The sequence below is a fragment of the Danio rerio genome, chromosome 1 (assembly GCF_052040795.2).
Source record: "Danio rerio strain M-AB ecotype USA chromosome 1, GRCz13ab, whole genome shotgun sequence".
In the NCBI taxonomy this organism is placed as follows: Eukaryota; Metazoa; Chordata; class Actinopteri; order Cypriniformes; family Danionidae; genus Danio; species Danio rerio.
In genome coordinates, this window is record NC_141021.1 from 41,105,268 (window position 1) to 41,127,411 (window position 22,144).

General features: G+C 34.7%; 1 protein-coding gene across 27 annotated transcripts in view; it reads left to right on the top strand.

Annotated features, from left to right (window-relative positions):
• Nucleotides 1-22,144, top strand: part of wdr17 (WD repeat domain 17) — a 47,358-nt gene that overhangs the window by 23,835 nt on the left and 1,379 nt on the right. For 2 of the 27 annotated variants that reach the window (XM_087236033.1, XM_087236020.1), the window contains exons 7-30: nt 514-701; nt 2,335-2,503; nt 2,625-2,716; nt 3,090-3,172; nt 3,286-3,372; nt 3,475-3,639; nt 4,828-5,030; nt 9,134-9,283; nt 9,370-9,500; nt 9,581-9,706; nt 9,841-9,996; nt 11,738-11,802; nt 11,889-12,021; nt 12,139-12,230; nt 12,312-12,411; nt 13,888-14,027; nt 14,253-14,273; nt 15,506-15,617; nt 15,750-15,891; nt 17,656-17,758; nt 17,869-17,970; nt 18,057-18,152; nt 20,191-20,374; nt 20,457-20,593. In XM_087236033.1, coding sequence (XP_087092159.1) covers nt 514-701; nt 2,335-2,503; nt 2,625-2,716; nt 3,090-3,172; nt 3,286-3,372; nt 3,475-3,639; nt 4,828-5,030; nt 9,134-9,283; nt 9,370-9,500; nt 9,581-9,706; nt 9,841-9,996; nt 11,738-11,802; nt 11,889-12,021; nt 12,139-12,230; nt 12,312-12,411; nt 13,888-14,027; nt 14,253-14,273; nt 15,506-15,617; nt 15,750-15,891; nt 17,656-17,758; nt 17,869-17,970; nt 18,057-18,152; nt 20,191-20,374; nt 20,457-20,576 — 2,960 coding nt within the window. In that variant the 3' untranslated portion in view covers nt 20,577-20,593. 27 annotated transcript variants of the gene reach the window in all.

Below are 22,144 nucleotides of genomic sequence, written 5' to 3' on the forward strand. Positions count from 1 at the left end.
GGTAAAATTCAATTTCATTATTTCCTTTAGAAATACTATTCCCAGGAAGAAAAAAAAAACATGATGTTAAGAGCAAAAACCTCTGAGTGCCATCGGAAATTTTATTCTAAAATTTGCATTTTTCTCAGGCTCTTAAATCTTAATTCAGCAGTTTCACTTTCATTACAAAGAATAGATTATTTTGGTTGCTTTTAACATGAAATAACTGAACATAAACATAAGAGAAAAAAGCTCATTGTATACAAATATTCCAGTTGGCACTTAGAGGTTTTTGCATCTGAACTCTCCATGTGTTCAATACTTATTCCCCCCCACCCCCACCCCCCCAAAAGTCTACTCTTACGTAAAAAACAAAAAACAATAATCCAGATTTGCACAAATACCTATAGGACCCCAAAGAAAGTATTAATTGGATTTTCTGAAAAATCTATTTCGGTCTACTCATTTAATGTTCTGTGTCTGTGTGCACCATCACAATAGCTCATATTGATTTTAGTGTTATCTGTCTTTTAGCCTTTAGCTCAAATTCTCCTTCCAAGAATCACTACACCTCCTCCACTAGCGAGGCCGTGCCTCCACCCACTCTTTCCCAAAACCAGGCCTTCTCTCTCCCACCCGGTCACGCTGTCTGCTGTTTCATGGATGGAGGGGTTGGACTGTATGATATGGGCGCCAAAAAGTGGGACTTTCTACGTGATCTGGTAGGAAAACTGTTAACTGTTGGCTAACATAGACTGGAAAAAATTCTTACGCTTAATATATACACTTAATAAGCAGGGATTTTATTAGTGCTGCTTTTAGGACAACAAACAGTAGATATATTTAAGGAAGAAGCAGTGGCTCAAAATGATGTATTTATATTAGTCATCCAGCTTTTGAAGAGGTGCCCTTCAGTACTAGTGCTGATTCTAAAGGTTAATGAGAGTGCATGTTGTTTGTTTCCTACAAACAGCTCTTGCCTTTGCCTTGATTGCTGTTAATGACGAAGAAAATGCAACATAACCTTTTTTTAACCCATGTTGAAGTAGGAAGAAATTGGCAACAGGTCACTGAATTATTATAAATTAATGCACACCTTTATGCGCCCACAAAACAAAATGTACAAATCCTGAATGTCCATTAATTTTGCTAAATGGTTCAGCAGTTGTTTTCAATAATAAAATGGCTTAAAGGTAATTATGTTGTTTGTGCTGCACCAATTCAACATGTACTTCTTATTTGAGGACTTGTGTAAAACATGTTCCTCAGCTTGTAGGCAATATGAATTATCCTTTTTTGTGTGTGTATTTCAATTCAGTATCTGTTGATATTTTTAAAAGTTAAAAACATGTTATTTTATTATTATTACTATTTTTTGTTTTGTTTTGTTTTACTGTTACTTTTATACTTTTTCAGTTTTCATATACATTTCTGAGTGTGACAAGCAATGATTGGTCATTATAATATGATGTTTTTTGTCCAATGTTTTGCATTATTTTCTAGAATTTTATTTAGCCTATATTTATTTTATTTCAATTTTAGTATTTGGCCAGCGGAGAAATTAAAATGGTCATGCGAAACTATCGGTGAAGTTTTTTTCCCTCTCCGCTGTCACCTCCAGCTTGCATGGTTTGGGTTTGGTAGATACACATCGTTGAATTTGCTCTTCAGTGTTTGGACTCTCAGTAAGGATTTTAAACCAAACTGAACTGAGCTAAACTGAACTAAACTTAAACACTAAAAACTGAAGTACTCTGTTCCAATTACTATGACCATTTATGTGAAGCTGCTTTAACACAATCTCCATTGTAAAAGCGCTATACAAATAAAGCTGAATTGAAAAAAAAAAATTGTATTTAGTAATTTAATAATTAAACTTGAAATGTATTTATTTAAATATAATTAAACTTTATTTTTGTTAGTAGCCAAAACAGCATCTATATTATCATTTTGTAATTTTTATGAGTGTGTTCAATTAAAAATGAACTTTGGTGCATCCTAGAAAAGCTTTGTATTGTATTTTAGGTCTTAAAATGACCATTTGAACGCTAAGAAAACCTAAACTAAATGTATTTTTATTTATTTATTTTGCTTTGGTATTTTCATTCTAAAATAATCAAACTACAAATGTGAATGATAAAAAAAATGAATCCAATATGCAAATTAAAACACAAACTAAAGTTACAAAAATGAATCAAGCAACCTTTAATTCCAGCATTCTTTCAATAAAAAACAAGCAATAATTAATTAAGTGAAATTTATTAATAATAAAAAAATCAACAATTTCAACAATGGTATCACAATGATAATATAATTATTAATCAAGGATTTTTATAACATTTGTTTTGCTCGCAGGGTCACGTTGAAACTATCTTCGACTGTAAATTCAAGCCAGATGACCCAAACCTTCTAGCTACAGCTTCATTTGACGGGACGATAAAAGTCTGGGATATAAACACACTAACTGCTGTGTACACATCTCCAGGCAATGAGGGAGTAGTTTACTCTCTTTCCTGGGCCCCTGGTAAGACCGATGCACGATATTAGAATGGGCCAGTAAAGTTTCAGGTTGGTTTTGTTTTTTTGTGGCTATAGTATTCAGGAAAACCTTTTGTTTGTTTCTCTTCGTTGATTGTAACTCGAAGGAGACTTGAACTGCATAGCAGGAGCCACGTCACGGAATGGCGCCTTCATTTGGGATGTTAAAAAGGGGAAAATGATCACAAGATTTAATGAGGTAGGAACTGATTAGGAATTTGAATTCCTGTTCATTTTTTATTGTTTTTAAGTTTTGGTCCATGCAAAGATCTAAAAGTAATTGTTTGTTTTCAATTAAAATGACAATTTACCCCTAAATTACAATTAAAATTGTCATCTTTTATTTACAGTCCAGTTGTTCCGAACCTGTTTGAGTTTCTTTCTTGTCGAACACAAAAGAATATATTTTTAATATAAAAAAAGGAAACTCATAAAGGTTTGCAACAACTTGGTAAACTATTCCTTTGTTCATTGCTTGTTTATGTTAGTAAATACATTAACTAGTTTGGTGGGTAACACTTACTGCACATTTTTAAATGTGTTTTCATAACAAAACTATAATTGAGTTGCAGCATGGGAAAAATGGGATCTTTTGTGTCGCTTGGAGCCATAAAGACTCCAAAAGAATAGCCACATGCAGTGGAGATGGATTTTGGTGAGTGTGTTTCAATTTTAATTAATTTCTTACAGTTCTCTGTGTGTCTATTCATTTGTTAAAGTCATATTATCTTCATAGACATTACATTCTTACTTTTTTTGTGATTTCAGCATAATTCGCACCATTGATGGCAAAGTTTTGCACAAATATAAACACCCAGCAGCAGTTTTTGGCTGTGACTGGAGTCAAAACAACAAGTGGGTGCAATAATGAGGTGTCAGAAATTTTTAATAGTATTACTTTCTCTCGTCATCACAGTAGTAATGCAAAGTTTATTTGTTTCACTTAATCTCATGCAGAGATATGATCGCCACTGGCTGTGAGGACAAGAATGTTCGAGTCTATTACTTGGCCACCAGTTCAGACCAGCCACTGAAAGTTTTTACAGGTCACACTGCCAAAGTGTTCCATGTGCGCTGGTCACCTCTCAGAGAGGGCATACTATGCAGCGGCTCTGATGATGGGTAATCTCTCAATTCAAATCTACATGTACACATTGGAATTTTTGGGGGCTTTTTACTTAGATTACATATTGAATTTATGTTTTTACTAATACATTATGTTCATTGAACTCCTGTTAAATAATCAAAAGACAAAATATACCACTTTACTTAAGTATTAAGCGGTTTGACCATTTTCAACTTTGATAATAAGACATAAGAAATTTTTTTGAGGAACAAAACAGAGTAATAGTATCATTTCTGAAGGATCACATGACACTGAAGAATGCTGGCTGCTAAAATTTTGGCTTTGCCATCACAAGATATTTAAAATTATATTAAGAATATAAAATATTTAGAAAAAATTGTAATAATATGCAGCCTTGGTAAGTTTAAGTGTCTGAGAAGAACAACAATTTATAATCAAAGTCCAAAAACATATGCTTAAACATGCTCCATGTACTAAGGTAATTGCAATTAATTATGCATAATTACATGCAACTAAACCTAAACCACATTATCTTAACCATATATCATGTACCATATATATGTAATCAATTACTATTACTAAGCAGTTAAATTAATTGCCAAAGTGTAACAAGGACATTTAAAGTAAAGTATGACCTCAAAAAGATTATTATTATTATTATTTTTAAATCTGTAAATAAAAAGAATTTGGTAAACATTACTTGACAATACTTCAACATATTGTTCTAAAACAGGGGTGCCTAAACTCGGTCCTGAAGGGCTGGTGTCCCGCAAAGTTTAGCTACAACTTCCTTCAATACACCTGCCTGGAATTTTCAAAAAGAGCTTGATTAGCTGGTTTAGGTGTGTCTGATTGGGGTTGGAACTAAACTGTGCAGGACACTGGCCCTCCAAGACTGAGTTTGGGCACCCCTGTTTTAAAACATCAGCTGCACAGTCTACAATTCTAGTTATTAGAAACACATGCCTCATAACATGCACAAAACTACTTCCATGTTTTTAATATGACTTCCATGTTTTTGTGTGTAAGTTACATTTTTCTCAAGATTTTAATTCACTAATAAACTGTAAAAGCCATTGTAAAATCTTGGGGGAGAACATAGTGGATTATTCCAAGTTTTGACACCACTCTAGGGCATTTATAGAGTAACGCTGATCAAATGGTTGTGTGGAATTGTGTGATGCTACATTCACAACACATGAATATGTGTTTATGTTGACCAGGACTGTCCGTATCTGGGATTATACCCAAGACGCTTGCATTAACGTGCTAAGTGGTCACACCGCTCCAGTGCGGGGTCTTATGTGGAACACAGAGGTGCCGTATCTTTTGACCTCAGGGAGCTGGGACTACACCATTCGTGTCTGGGACACCAGAGACGGCACCTGTCTAGACACTGTTTATGACCATGGAGCTGACGTCTACGGTAGTGTATGAAATTCATAATTATATACTGTAGATGGATTTCTGTGGAAGAATGACAATTCTAGTTTTTGCCTAAATTTGTTAAGACATGCTTTATCACCCTCCAGAAGTATATACTTTTTCAATAACAATCAGCTTGATTTAGGTCTCAGATACCACATGACTAAGTAACTGGATGTAAAATATTTATTTGAATTGAAATATTTAATTACAAATGATTGCTCCGATAAATCATCTCAAATAAAATAATTGCTAGCAAGGGGAGAATTTAAACTAGGCAAACATTAAAAAAAAGTTGCATTCATATTTATCACATCACATTTAACAACACAAAGAAAGAGATGTAAGAGGAATTTCAGATTAAACCGTTTTAGATTCTTACTTGTTTGTTATAATATTATCCATTATAGCATACAAAACAAGTATCATGGTTAGAAGCCTGCAACAATACTACATTATTATTAATACTGAAGGCCTCTGATTTGATTTTAAACATAATCAACAACTATAAGAAGCAAAAGAGAGTCAGCTGCAATTGTATGAAACAATTCCACAAAACCACCACAACATAATACAATAATAATAAAACTGCTACAGATTTGCAAAATGGAACTTCCACTAAAACAATCAACATAAGTAATCAGATTACACCTTTTGTACAAATGTTATTAATAATAACAACATTATTCATGAAAATAAGATCAAAACATGTCAAATTCTTAAATTAATCTTCAGAAAAGTAGATAATGCACTAAGAATGTTCATTTGAGTAACTTGTTTGTGTTAATGACTAAGACCAGGTTTTTAAAAACAGGTGGGAGGCGTGCGTTGGCACAAGGCCATAGGCCGAGTGCCTTAGCGTCCCACCCGGGCTGATATACAGCCATATCGCACTGCTACGAGTGTGATATTGCGTTTATACAACAGTTCAACAACATAATCGTGTATATAAATAAGAAAATCAAACACGGAGAGTCTAAAAACCTCTTTTCTTTCTTCCGCCATTCATTCATATCTGCAGCTGATGTCAAAACAGCAGAAGCTGTTACTAATTCACCAACGTCACTTAGACCTAGTGTTTGAATGATTCTCTGTCTAAAGTGATGACAAAGCAGCTTATTTTTTTTACTTTAAAATTATAAGGCTGAACGTGACATTAAATGCCCTTCATCTACAGAGATATTTTCTTACTGTGTTACAGTCTACAGTATTTCTCTGTTGCAATAGGGATATCACAATAATTAATCCCGAAAAAATCAGACTGCTTTAGTGTTTGCGATAAGGAAAAATGCTAAACACATGCAGACTTTGCTTATTATTTTGCTTATTTTTGCTTTTTTATCTGCCAACTCAACACACATTCCTGATATGCGAGAAAATCGGTATAAATACAGCACTACAACATACAAAAGTGAGGCATCATCTAACCAGCCCAAATGTCTCTGAAAACCCGATCGACCGGGAGGAGGGGGTGTTCGGGGGTGAATAACACTGTTGAGAAGCGGGACAGGATGCAGCGGGTTTTGGGCGGCCGCTGCGATCGGGTACTGTACCTAAGTTTGCAACCCAGTGGTGTTTACAGACCATACCAAAGGGGGGGGGGGGGGGGGGTAAAATTACGGGAGTTTTTTAGGAAGAAATAAAAATGGGATAGTTGCAGGAGACAGGTCTGAAATATGGGATACTCGCATGAAAAACGGAAGTGTTGGCAGGTATTGTTTACCAGTTAATAATGATTTGATCTGCTATAGTTAGAAATCAGACTGTTATCAGCTTCTAACTGTAAAGGCTTATTATGCGGTTCTGTCTCCATCTTGTGGATAGAAAGTGTCAACCGCCTTTGCTCTACACTATGCCCGTCGACGAGATCTCGCAGAAATTGTAGATATTTTAAAAAAGGCACTGTTCTTGCAAATAAACTGCATAGTTGCAATCTAAACAACTACATTCAAGACTAAAAAAGACTCAAAAGTATATTTTGTTGTCTAACAACATATTTGTCAAACTGTAGTCTCTGTTTGTTGCTGGCTGTAGTTGAGCCGAGTAATACATAAAGGGTAAAGAGGCTGTACGGATGCTGATATTACTTAAATATATCTTGGCTATCATCAACCAATAAAAATATATATTTTATTGGATTTACTACCATTTTTATGGTAAGTGGTTGCAAAGGTTCAAGAAACCCTACTTTTTTTGAGATGTTAACAGATTTGTGTGTTGAGCGTCAATTAAGACAACGTCAGCACCTGTTAACTAGCTTTAATTGTGGGGAAAACTGGATAATTTTGAGCTTTTGTTAGCTAAATTCATCTTCCAGGTTTAAAATAATTTTTGGGCTTGAATCAAAATCAATGACGTAGAGCCGATATGCCTGTCCAGTGATGATGTGTTGGTTTCTCATTATTATTCATGGCTTTAGTTTTCTTGGATAGTTTTCTTATCCTATGAGAAGACCCGGCTTCTTAATTATTCATGAGAACATGTCGTTTCTGAAGGCAAGGCAGACCTGCCAAGCTGTGAGACTACGTCTGCGTACAGTACGCAGTATTAGCTGTTCATGAAAGGTTGTATATGTTTGTTTCTATGATCCATGTGGTTTGTTGCATGACTTTTCCGTGATCCTGTCAGGGCCAATACAGCAAAGCTGTTGGTTTGCAGCAAGCATTTTTGTCGGCAAAGCTGTTCAAGAATTGGAAAATGGGAGACTTTGTTTTTTATAAGTTGAGTTCGTTCCCATTCAGAAACATCACCTATATCCGTGCTGCTGTGTTCGTCTATTTTAAAAAACATACAGAATACCGACAGAGCTAATGGTTAAAATAGACATGGCAAGAGACCTGCTGCACTGCTCCACTGTGTCTGCATTCAGACCCAGGGATTCAGGAGGAGAGAAGTCCTCTTCATTTATAGTGTTTATATAAACACGATTATCTTTATAATGATATAAAAATTGTGGTTATGCGAGGCCCACCCGGAATCTGCACGCTTAGAATTCCGCAGATTTTCCCTAGATTTCTAGGCCATCATTAATTCTGTTTATTTACTTGAGTAAATGTGTGTAAATCTATATTTATTCATTTTTTTTTATTAATTTTAGTAATATTATTGACTAATGTGAAAATATTCATTTGATTTATGTACAATGCAGTTTGTATAGTAATATTTTTAATATACTAAATATATTATATGACCTTTACTAAATATATTATATGACAAACTTGCTTTAATTACTAAATAAAGTGAATCTGGATTTGCATTTTAAACATTAAATAAAAGTTAAAAAGATTTTTTTTTTTTTTCATATATTAAGGTTTTAGTTATGATACTCCCAAAATAATTCTGCAGAAATCTTCAGACTTTTTACCAAAATTCTCAGCAGAAATAGAAAAAAACGTCAGCAGATTCCATCCGGCCCTAGTTATGTGTATATGAAATTACAAATAGCATATGTAGCAGAGCATTAAATTACTCTTTATGTCTTTGCATTTTAACTTTGTAAACTATATTTTCTTATGGTTTGTGTTGCAAGCCAACTGACAGTTGTTCACTCTCCTCTTTTTCCCTTGCTTTGCCAACCAAGCTCACTCCTGCCTCTGCTCGTCCATCATAAAGCATTTTTTTTTTCAAAGGGTAGACTTGAACTGAAAGAGGGGGGTTTCATGACCCTTTAAACGAACAAATTGTATTGAACATTACTAAATTAAATGTATTTGTTTAAATTCAGCCCATATAAATAGTTTGCAACCACTTACCTTAAAAGAAAATTGTAAATCCTATGAATAATTTTTAAATAGAATTAATTTTAAATTGTACATTTTATTATTGCTACTTCTAAGATTGGTATAAAAAAGAACCACTAAACTACTGGTATCAGCAGATATCACTCTGAATAATTGCCTGCAGTTAAATTTGTATTAGCTAAAATTTTAATATCAGTACATCTCTAGTTCAAAGACCTTAATAGATAATAGGGTAACAGTATTTTTTAAAGGATGCTTTATTTCCTTTCTTCAGAAAATGCATGCAGTAGCATCGTTGTATGTCATTTCAAGGCAATTAATACATAATTTAAACAGCTTTATGACACCATGTGATATCCCCCAGGTCTGACATGTCACCCCAGTCGTCCATTCACCATGGCTTCCTGCTCCAGAGACTCCACGGTCAGACTTTGGTCACTCACTCCTCTAATCGCTCCCTTAGTAGTCAACATCCTCACTGACCACAGCTGGGACGACATTATTGGCAACACAGGTTAAAACATATGAGCGTATTAAATTCACTCTGCATACATTGCTTTTGTAAAGGCATTAAAGCCTTTTTCATTTTTACAAATCTAGATCGTGCTATGGTTCCCGGGGCTCCTCCTTTGTTGTGTGGAAAGGTTTCCCGAGATATCAAACAGGAACTAGATAAACTCTCAAGTGACGTGCGCATGAAGAAGCTGCGGTGGTTCTCCGAGTGTTTCTCCGTGAGTCAATCTCAACACAGAACTCTCACCGGACTTTATGTAGACATCTATATAAAGGGTTATTTGCTTTCTCTGTGCAGCCACCAGGAGGGAGTCATAACCTGTGGGATCTGGTTGCTGTAATCAACGGACAGGATGATAGTCTTCTTCCGCAGTACTATGGGCAGGGCATCATGCATATGAAACACTTGGTCCGCTTTAAAACTGTGAGTGTCTAAACAGAGATGGAACTTTCTAATAATGCCACAATTGAAATGGAAAAGCTTTCTGGATGTGAAGCTTTCTGATGAATATTGTGCTTTTAGTATTTCTAATGTAGTTTACTCTGTCTTTCATGTAGTCTGAAGCACAAGAGCTGACCATTGTAAAGATGTCAAAGTTCGGGGGAGGTATTGGAGCACCGAGTAAAGAGGAAAGGCTCAAGAATGCAGCTGAAATCCATATCAGACTGGGTCAAATCCAGAGATACTGTGAGCTCATGGTGGAACTGGGAGAGGTAAAATCTTAAAAATGCTGATGCTTATTTTCTCATGATTATTTTCTTATTTTCTGATGCTTGTTTTTTTATGATGATTACTATTTTCTGTGAAAAGTTCTACTTAAGTGTTATAAGTATTTAAAACAAGTTATTTCTGTTAAAGAAATAAATAGGGCGTATTATGCAAAAATCACTTTTATAAGGGGTTTAAACACAGTTATGTGGCAATAGTGTGTAAATATAACCAGCTTCTAATGGTAAAAATGAACTAATACTGTTTTTTTATAATCACCCTTTATAAAAACAGTGTGCAGAAACACTCTGACATTCTCCCTTTGTACATGTCATAAGAGGGGGAAAGCCCCACCCATTAGCAATGATCTCTCTCTCTATAGCACAGACAGCCCTGAGTGAGAAGCAGCCATCTGCCATTAAAGTTTACCTGCCAAAGATAATATCAGTGACTCAGGGGAATTAAAAGTATCAAGTTTTACGATTTAAAACACAGTAGTCTCCATGGACTCAGTGTTTTTTCAGTTATATATTCAGATTTTCACAGAGATAACATTGGTCAGGCGCATAGCCACTTGTAGCTTCGTCCTCTTTTTTTAAAAAAGGAGCAAAATCTAATTGGAATTTAAAGCATCGGTCACCAAATTGGCATGATTTGAATCAAAGCCTAAAAGTGTCAGTTTCAAAGAGTTATAACAATTTTTTGTGGGGTATATTGAGCTGAAACTTCACATTTACACACTAGGGACATCAGAGACTTTTTACATCTTCTGAAAAGGGGCATAAAAGGTCCCCTTTAATAATTTTTTTTAAAAGGTCATTTATTTCTGTGATAAGAAAAGTATAATAATTAACATAATTACTTAGTATTACTTAAAATTACTTAGTACTTTGTAGAAGTCAATAATGTTGGCAATCATAAGAAAAAAATTTGTCTAAGCTAACAGTTGCAATTTAGATTTAAGCTTAATAAAAATTCTTATAACACCAGGACTTTGCCTACAAAATGCTACACACCTCTTTTGATGAAACTTATTTATTAACTTAAATAACACTTATGTATGCGGGCTGCACAATATTAGAAAAATCTAATCTAATCTGTATATATTGCGATATGAGTTTAGTTTCACTAGTTGTCTTGAATAACTCTTTGGATAGAATTGATCATTTTAGATGGATTGGGATGATTCTCTAGGGGAGTGTATATGCATAAAATATAAGAAACATTCTACAAGCATAGATCAATTAAAGGAAAAAAAAAAGATACAAATTATATAAACGGCATTTTATTCTATTCCAAGGAGTTGAACTGGGTTGAAGTATACAGTAATTAAATAATCAAATGTAAAAAAAATTACTGCAAAGTCTTTGTTTTATAAACAATTCAATATAATTTATCATCATTCATTTGTCAAAGTTACAAACGGTACAATTTCTTAGGCATGAATGCTTTTAAAACCCTCACACATCCTCAAAAAACAGTTGCAAAATGATCAATTAAAATCCAGACTCAACATTGCGTGTACATACGCGATGTCATTTTTGTGAATGTTTACATTGCGATATCGATGCTAAATATATATATATATATATATATATATATATATATATATATATATATATATATATATATATATATATACACATATATATACATATATATACATATAGACACACACACACATATTAGAAAAGGAAATATGTCACGTTTCAGATGGTGATTTTTGATGTTTTGTTTTTTGTTTAGTGGGAGAAGGCTCTATCCGTGGCCCCTGGTGTTTCCATGAAATACTGGAAAAAGCTCATGCAAAGGTATCTCCTATTCAGTACTCATTTACATTTTTGAATGAGTTATTGTAAACAAACCATCATTCATTAATCATTCACCATTGATGCAGGAGAGCAGATCAGCTCATGCAAGAGGGCAATGATGATGTCATCCCGTACTGCATCGCCACCGGTGAGGTAAAGAAGCTGGTAAATTTCTTCACCTCCAGAGGTCAGCTGAAGGAAGCTGTGCTTGTGGCTCAGGTACAGGCAACTGTCATCTTTTTTTAACACACATTTAAAAGTTGTTGCAAAACTGAGCCTTTGTAATGAATGTCATATGATATACAAGGCAATTCTGACTGTGCTTTGTTTCATCAGGGTGCCTGTGAAGGGAATATCCATGTCCCTCAGATCACATCAATAAACCATGCAGCAAACTCAGACAATGACAACATAGAAAAGTACTGTGGGTAGGTTACACTTAGCTTAAGCCACTGTTGAGTGTTTAACCTCTCATTTTCTTACCCACTCTGCCCTCCTCCTTTGTTCAGGATGTTGCACAGAGTGTGTAAAGAGCTGGCAGAGTGGTATTTTCAAGATGGCTGTGCTGTGCTGGCAGGTTGCTGTCACCTAGCTGTAGACAACACAGAAGTAAGCTCACACCTATAGTAACATTTAAGTTCAGCCTTTAATTATATCATATCAGTTTTTGGACAGTTTAAGAACATGATGATACATTCATACAATTAATTATCTTAATAGTTTGCGATGATGTCAGTGATGATTTCATGATGTCAGCAGTTTTTTCAGTATAATCATCGGTCATATATACTGTACATATTGATTGCCTGACTGGCTTTGGATTGGAAACTTTATGTACTGTATGTAGCAGAACACAAAATTATTAGCCCTTCTGCGAAAATATTATTTATTCAAATATTTATTCATTCATATTTTTTTTTATGTGCTGTTTAACAGAGAGACAAAAAATTCAACACATATTTACACATAATAGTTTGGTAAAAAAAATTGCCATGATAACAATACACACTATTTTACTAGTTATATTGCAGTATACTAGTATTCAGCTTAAAGTGCAAATTAAAGGTTTAACTACTAGGTTAATTAGGCAAATCACTTGACAACATTGGTTTGTTCTGTAGGCCATTGAAAAAATTAAGTCTCCTTTGGGGGCTAATAATATCGACCTTGGTCTAGAAAAAAAATTAAATAGGAAATTGAAAAAAAAAAATGTCCATGTTCTGTTAAACATCACTTTAATATTAAACATACAATATATATTTCAAGAGTTCACACTTAGCTGATGATTGATCATAAGCTAGTTTGGCATGCTGTCTCAAGAAAGAGCCATGAGCTCAAAAGGTCCTTGAGCCCTGGGCTGCCTCCCGTTTGCAGAGCAAAAGGGGAGAATTGAGCTCAGGTAGGTCTCGAGAAGTCCCCCTTTTTTGATAAGAGCTGATGACAGAAAATGATTGCTATGGGGAGATATTCATCTAGATGATAGCTTGACTGTAGTACTAAATTTGGATTAATCAATTAACTTGTAGTGCATGTTTTTGGAATGTGGGAGGACACCAGAAAACCCTGGGGAAACCCACGGGAACACGGGAAGAACATGCTAACTTCGCACAGAAACGACAGCCAGCCTGTTAAACGACTAAAACCAGTGATAATCTTGCAGTGAGGCAACAGTGTTAATCACTGGGCCACTGTGCCGCCCTATGAAGGAAAAGGTGGAGGAATAGGAGTGGATGGGGGGATTTTTCAAATCAAAGATGACTGTAGCGAGAAACCCTGGCTCTTTATAGTTGGTTAGGAATCGTCTGATTGGTGGATCATACATAGTTACTGCAGAACCAGCTTCAATCATAATCACAGGATCCTCTCGAAATTAGTTTGTGAATAAATTTCACATATTATAATCAAGTATTAATTTAAAATATATTTAATATACAATTTCAGTTAATATTTTATTGACAGTTTTTAACAAATATTTCTGTTTCCATTGTTTTTGTAAACTTTGAACTAGTGTGTAGCATTATTGGCTGACATGAAATGTTAGGCCAAAGTTTAGATATAAAGTGGAGTTTTATCTTGTTGTCTCAGCTGGCCCTGGCGTCTCTGATCCGAGGCAATGAGCTGGAGCTGGCGGTGTGTGTGGGCACAGTCCTGGGAGAATCAGCCAGTAAAGCCACCCACTACGTTCTGGAGCTTTTGGCCAGAAAATACATGACCACTGCCACCTGGTAAGTGCAAAACTGCTTCGTGTATCTTCTCTTGTCTTCTTAAAATGAGAATGGTTATCAGGGTTTTGTTCAAAACTGTAGATCACATTTCACACTTAATAGCTTGCATTTCCTCTTAATCCAGTTCATCTCTTATCATCAGTCATGCACAGAGATTTTGACTTGAAGCTGATACTGTAGGCATCCTTCTCACCTCTTACATTTTTCATTTCCATCTCTCTCCAGCTTTCCATCTGTGGCACACAGGTATTTTCTTTGCCTTTCTTGTGTCGTTCAGTTTTCCAGTGGTTAATGTGAAACTGGTACTTAAATAGTTATTAAAAACCGATTGTATTATTTCCACAAGATTTCATTTTTTGTAATTTTTCAATGTATTCAAAAAGCTTTAACAACCCATTTTTCATCAAGGTATATGTTTGCATATACAGTAGCATTCTTAGAAACCAATATTAAAGGTTTAAACCTCCCAGAAATAATTAATGTTGAAATTTCATAATGTATTCACCACCATGTACCACGCCACACTTTGAGCAAGATCTTATTGTAGGGATGAATAGGGATGGTAAGAGAACAAAGGAATTAAGGGAAACAGAAGTAAGAGGATAAGCAGTGAACAGGTAGGTTGGTTGATCGGGCGTCCTATGATGATTCCCAGAGACTCAGAGTGGGGGTTCTGTCTCTGTAATATTTTGCTAGAGTGATTGGACCCCCCGATTCAACCTAAGAGGGAAGAGAGGGCTAAAACTATTGTTGAAGCAAGAAAATAAAGGGAGGCAGTGTGGGTTCTGTGCTAGAAGCCTGGTCTGCCTTAAAGTTTTAGGAAGTAGGTAATTGGTTAAGGCAAAGTGAGGCGTGGTCCCGCTGCCGAACCATTGTTAACAAGTTAACTCCATGTAACATTATATTTATGTTCTAAGGAATTTGATTGATTGATTGATTGATTGATTGATTGATTGATTGATTGATTGATTGATTGATTGATTGATTGATTGATTGATTGATTGATTGATTGATTGATTGATTGATTGATTGATTGATTGATTGATTGATGCACCCTAAAATACATTTGTTTGCTCAACAAATCGTTAAAAAATATTAAACACAACTTCTACTTTATTATATTCTTAAATGTAATTTATTCCTGTGATGCCAAAAAAATAAAGGGTTTTACTTTTAAGTTGTACTTATGTTTTAAATGGATTTAATGCACCCTTTCTGAATAAATAAAATAATTAATTATGTATTAATAATTATATTAATAGAGTTGTACTGATCTCTAACTTTAACAGTAGTGTATGTAGATGGCTTGGAATGTACTGTTAAGTCATGTAGACTATTTGTACAGTATTCTGTGATTTTTGACGACCTCCATTTACTTTGTGGCTAAACTCACTTTTTGTGTTCCCCAGAACAAATGACATGTTTTGTTTTGTTTTTTCACTTTATCCCAGTACTAAACTCATGTTGCTTCTCCCCAGGGATCTTGCAGCCAGATTACTCCAGATGATCCCTGATAATGAGATCTTGTTAGCCAAACTGTGTGCCTTCTACCCTGGCAGCTCTGCCGAAATCAACGACCTGCATGAAAAGGTACATCAACGATTCACATTACTTTCAAATCAATATGTATGTTTTTTAGTTTTTTAGTTAGTTTTTTAGTTGTAGTTTTCTAGTTCCAGTTAATGCATAGAAAGAGTACAATCATTTTTTTTTTCATTTCAGTGTGGTCTACCAAGTTTAGAGGAATGTAAAGAGCTTGCTGAAAGTGCACAATCTGAGGGAGAAATCTTCCAGGCAGTAAAGTATTACCTCCTAAGCCCAGAACCAGAGAAGGCTCTTCCAATAGGGATCACCTATGTCAAAGGTTAGTGTCTCAGAAAAATGTATCCATGTGTAATTTATTAGACTTAATTGAGTTTATAGAGCAAATAACGTTTACTGGAATAACACATCAACTGCAGTTGTTAAACTGATACCACTAGTCTCCAAAAAATGCAATACTGAATTAACTAAAAAGTTGTGTGAAGATTTTTTTCACTGCTTTCTCAGTGTATTTTGTTTTTATAATTTAGACATCCAACTTTAACATTGGAAAACACTGTAAATACATAGCGAAAAATCTTGTTGTTTTGATTCCATTATTATAGTTTTAAGACACAATTGTGTTGTTAAAGAGTTTTTGGAAAACTTTTATTAAATGTTTAAATCCACTTCGAATGTAGACTAGGGTCTGCGGGGTATTAAAAACATATGTATGACACCTTAACTGCACTGTTTGGAATCCTGCCAGAATATGTTAAATTTTCGAACCTTACTGGCTAGACGACTTATTCTTATGAATTGGAAGTCAGCAGCTTCCCCTTCTTATTGGCAATGGGTTTTTGATTTTTTACATTCAAATAAAAAAGATTTGGTTTGCAATAAAACAAAAGCCAGAACAGTTCCAGAAAAGCTGGAGCCATTTTCTAAAAAAAAAAATTTAAGGAGACAACTATATCTTAATTGCCTTTTTTACTTTATTTTCTTTGTATTATTTATTTATTTATTTATTTATTTATTTATTGTTTTATTTATTGTTTTATTATTATTATTATTATTATTTTATTTGTTTATTATTTTATTTTTGTTATCTTATGTTTGTATATCTTTGTGTATAACATGTACATTTACATTTAGTCATTTAGCAGACGCTTTTATCCAAAGCGACTTACAAATGAGGACAAGGAAGCAATTTACACAACTATAAGAGCAACAATGAATAAGTCCTATAGGCAAGTTTCAGGTCTGTAAAGTCTAAGAAGGAAAGTATTAGTAAATTTTTATTTTTATTTTTTAGTACAGTTAGTGGTATATCCAGAGAGGCAGTTGCAGGTTAGGAAGTGAAGTGAAAGTGGAAGGTATAAATGTGGTATTTTACCTTTTATTTATATACTTATTTAGTTTATAATTATGTTTTCCTGATAATTTCTTGTTTGGTGAATTATATCAGTGTGTATATCTATATGTATCAATATTATGTATATTTTAATGTGTGACCTAAGATGGACATAATAAAATAATATTAATAAAAAAAACATATATGACAAGGTTGAGCTTTGATTTTAATGCAGAAAACAGATGGCTTATGCCTCAGTGACACTAGAGTCTGAACATGCGAAATTCTGTCAAACGACGCTAAGAAAAGTGGCAGAATTAAATAAGATGATTAGACATTTTAAAAAAGCGAGTGATTGGTCCACATTTCTGTACACTGAGGTCATGTTTTGATCCTTGATTGGTTTCACACGATAGGTTTACCATGCTTGAACTACCAAGCGAACTGGGAAGCTTGTCGCACCAGCTTATGTTTCCGATCTGTCGCAATCGCTTGCATATGAATGGAAGTCTATGGGACAAAAAATGCAGCGTGACCACGGCTTTAGATGTGCAAGCTATTAAAGAAACTGGGAATAGGTGAACAACTTATTAGAAACCATGGTTATGGATGGACTTACACAAAGACAAAGGAGATGTTTTAACACCACAGCATTTTCAAAGAATGACAATGAAACTTAGCAAAACAGAATCATGACAGTTTCTTATAGAAACCCAGCTAACAATTGATTACTCACTCTCTGTTCCCTCATAGAGCAGCTGAGCTCTCCTGACTGGGTGGTGGACTCTGTTTACCAAATCTTAGACCTGTTGAGCTACATCAGAACAGACCGACTTATTCTACCAAAGTGTAGTGAGTAAGTCAGTGACCAGCCCTCAAAAACACCCGCCAGTGATATAATTTACAGTAGCATGCAGGTTGTGGTAATTCTCCCATCTCTGTCTCTCTTTGTCTGTCTTTTACCAGAGAGCGCAACGAGCTGCTTATTCTCTGCGGGTATATTGGTGCACTGTTAGCCATTGGGAGACAGTATTCGAGTATAGTGCCAGCACTGTATGAATACACAAGGTACGTTAACTGTGGGATTTATATAAAGCAACAACTACTATTGATCATAATTAATGCTTTTCTTTCTCTATATCTCCATCCCCCAGTCAGCTGCTGAAGAGGAGAGAAGTAGCTGTGCCTTTGCAGATAGAGCAGTTGTCTGTAGAGTTGGAGGCCTGGAGAGCCTGTACACAATCCCTCAAGTAAGCATCACACTACATGGTCCCACTTTATTTGAAGTGCTGTTAATTACTAGCTACTTACATAAAAAAAAGGAAAGCCATTTTTATTGTGCTCATATTTTATTGCACAACACTTGTGCTATTGAGTTTAGGGACAGGTTGGGTGATATGTAAAGGTTTAAAGAAACACTGCACATTTTTTCTCTCTTTTTTTTTTAGATAACAGGCTCGTTTTACTCCCTTTAACTCCCCTAGACATAACCCCTTCAGACTTGAATTATGATCCAACTTAAACAAATAAAAACAGAACAAATAAAAATAATACAGTTTTCAGTAACTTTAAATATTTTTTTTATTTGATTGGACATGAGGCCAAAACAGCTGTATTTCAATAACAATATAGCAACATGAAATTAAAAATAAAATAATACAAATTGTTGATCATTTTTTTAGAAGGTAATGAACTTGAATAACATAACATTTAACTTTATGTTTCAGGTTTTGATTTTATAAACTGAACATTATTAGAACCCACTGTACATTATACTGGATACACATTTAAAAAAAAAAAACAGTTCACTCAAAAATAACAATTATGTCATCATTTACTCACATTTACTTGTTTTAAACATTTATGGGTTTCTTTTTCTGTTGAACACAAAAGAAGGTACTTTGAAGAATGCTGGAAACCTGTAACTATCGACTTCTAGGGTATTTGTTTTTTTTTTCCTTCTGTGGAAGTCAATTAAAGATTTTCAGCTCTTCTTTTGTGTTCAACAACAAAAAAGAAACTTATAAAAAATTTGGAACCGCTTCAGAATAAGTAAATAGTGATTTTTGGGCAAACTATCCATTTTAACTCTAAACTCACTGTCCATAATAATTGACAGACGTGTTTTAAAGCTTGCAATTCAAAATTTTTACAATTTTTACAATTTTACAATTTTGCAATTCAACTTATTTTTTCATGAAAACTTATGAAATATTGGCAAACATATCAATAAATTATTGAACATTTTTACTTTTGTCTTTGAATTAAAGTGCCTCTTTTCACCCTAGTGGATATTTCTCAAATTACTTCAGACATTGATTGAATGACAAAAGTTCAATTTCATGGACAACAGGGTTTAAATTTGGTTAAAACAAACGAACGACCTTGCATGTAAGCTCCATTAAAATGAATGCAGGGTCTGAAAGGGTTAAACGGTTAGTAATTTTTTAATCTGTTTATGCCCCATTCACACGGGGCATCAGCGTCGACGCTTCCCATTCACACTTTGAATTAGTGATGTCAGCCATTGCTAAACTGCATTGTGGATCCGTCGGCACCGCTTCATAGGCGTTGCTCGCTGCAGAAGTTGGGACATTCTCAACTTTTCAAGCGCCGATGGAAGCGTCACCCAATCAGATCGCTGTATGCAAATGCACCAGCTCAGACAGTAGCTGATTGCGGACTAATTTTATTGGCTGACGATGCTATGACATTCGCATCAGCCCCAACTTCAAACACGCCTTCAGTCAAGTGTTGACGCTAAAGCCCCGTTTAAATGGGGTCTCCTGAGTCTGGCGGGAGCACATTTCGCTTAGCTTAGCTGAGCATAAATGACTGAATCGGATTAGATTATTAGAATCTCTGAAAAAAAATTACCAAAAAATTTTGACAATTGTCCGATTTAAAACTTGACTCTTCTGTAGTTACTCTGTGTACTAAGAAGGATGGTAAATAAAAAAGTTGCTGTTTTCTAGGCCGATAATGATAGGGACTATACTCTCATTATGGCATATAATGTTGCAAATATATTATATAGTGCCAGAAAATAGTCCCCAGATAGATAACGTGACCTCTTGCGTGCACAGGGAGCATATTCTGGTCACAGTGCAAAATATCATTGCATCTGCTGCTACATCAAGTTCCTTAATTATTATACTGGACTGATAGTACTATATAGTTCCTCTCCATATCAGTCAACAAATCAAGAACTTTTCATTTTTAGACTGGTCTTAGTAAAGAATATATTTAAATATGTTCTTTGTTTTCATTGTCTTTACACATACATAGAGTGGCAGATGACAGTTCGTATACTTCACCATCTGAGGCCCAGAAAACAGAGTATAGCCAAATATTGAGTCGAATAAGAGAGGAGCCCATCAAGGGTCTTGAGGGTCCAGACTATGTGACTGGCTCCAACTTACCCAGTCATTCTGATGTCCAGATTTCCTGCTTCACTGGCCTCAGGATACAGGTAGTTTTCTTGTGAGCTGCCTTGTATTTTACTACCTCAAATGTCACTGAACTTATATCTGCCTCTTTGTTTTGTCTGGAAGGGACCAGCGTTCTTCCTGGAAGACGGCAAATCTGCTATTTCACTCAACGATGCCTTGATGTGGGCAAAAGTGAACCCTTTCTCTCCACTGGGGACGGGCGTACGCCTCAACCCCTTCTGAGCACAAATACAACAAATGTGAGCAGTATTTTTGGTGGCTTTGGCTCTTGAAAATCAGCGTCTTAAAAGAAAACAACATTCCTGTTTTCTTCCCGAAATCTTGATGTACATCATAAAACAGCAGAATGTCACGTTGTGTTCAAATCCACTTTCGTTGAGGCTTTGCCACCATTCCATGCCGTGCTTCTTACATTCAGGATTGCAGTGTTTATGCAAAGAATAACAGCAAAACAAAAGTGCTGCTAGCTAAATCCACACATACAAATCCACAGGAAAGACCAACAGCAAAAATGCAGGTGGGTTATTTCATTTATACAATGGTTCCGTTAACATGAGGAAAATATAAAGCAGTTTTTCTAAAATAAAGCAGCAAAGCAACAAGCATTGGACAAATATCAAGCTAATTTCAAGCTCAGATACAATTAGAACACCAAAACTATTGAATAAGAGATTTAAATGCTGAAGACAGTGATGAAGATACGTATGAAGCAGAATATGTAATGCCTTTCTTCCTAATCCTACAACATAAGCAGGTTCAGGTATTCAGGTGTAGATGTTCAGTCTATAGCTTAAAGATTGTAATTTAGTCGATGATATTGAGTTTGATCATTCGCATCATACATTTGGAATGTTTCACATGTATGTCTAACTAATTTCAAGACGAGTACAGGGTATACATCTGTACATTTTATTTGTTTGTTTGCGTATTTGATTTCATGAACAAAGGCAAGTTAGTTTTCCGTCTGAAATCAATTGTCTTGTCTGTTATATGTGGACTAATATTTCAGTAGAACCAAATATTAGAACTGAGGGTTTGAAGCCTCACTTTGTAACAATCAATATTAAATGATAGTTCATTTCATTTAGGAACTTTTATGAATGGTTTAACAGAGCGGCTATGGGACCAGAGATGTAATATTTATGTTCATAAATGATTGCAAAGCTATTTACTGTGAGTTTCAGTCTCGCTGTTCCATTCGAAATATGTCTATATATGTCTGTTTAGGCAATACGTTTAAGAAATTGCACATAGGGAGTGAGAAAACAAGACATTTCTATTGATACATAGCTCTGTTATGTATTTCTGGAATTGTTGAATAGAGTGTGATTTGTATTGTAAAAAAACTTGTTGCAAATGTTGTCACACATAACTCAGTACATAAAGTGGCTTTGAGGAATTATTTAATGAAATATTTTGGTTTTATTTTAGAAGAGCCAGATACAGAACCTATTTTCATCAAATTGCACTGTGAAATGTATTTATTTGTATATAGTTTTGTTCTAGAATCGATGTTCAAATTAGAGCTCAAATGAATGTACATATTAATTATTATCACTGTTCATGCAACAGAGGACAGTCTTAAACCAGATTGAACAAGGACCTGTCTAAATTCTGCATGCTACAAGTGTCTTGTCTGTGTATTTTGACAGAGGATATCCTAAATGTTCAAGGAGAGAGTTATATGTATATGAACCGGCAGGAACTGTATCATTTACAATCACCTTTTTTGTGACTATGATTTGATAATTGCTATTAAAAAGCTCAAAAACTTTCCAAGTTTTTTTTTT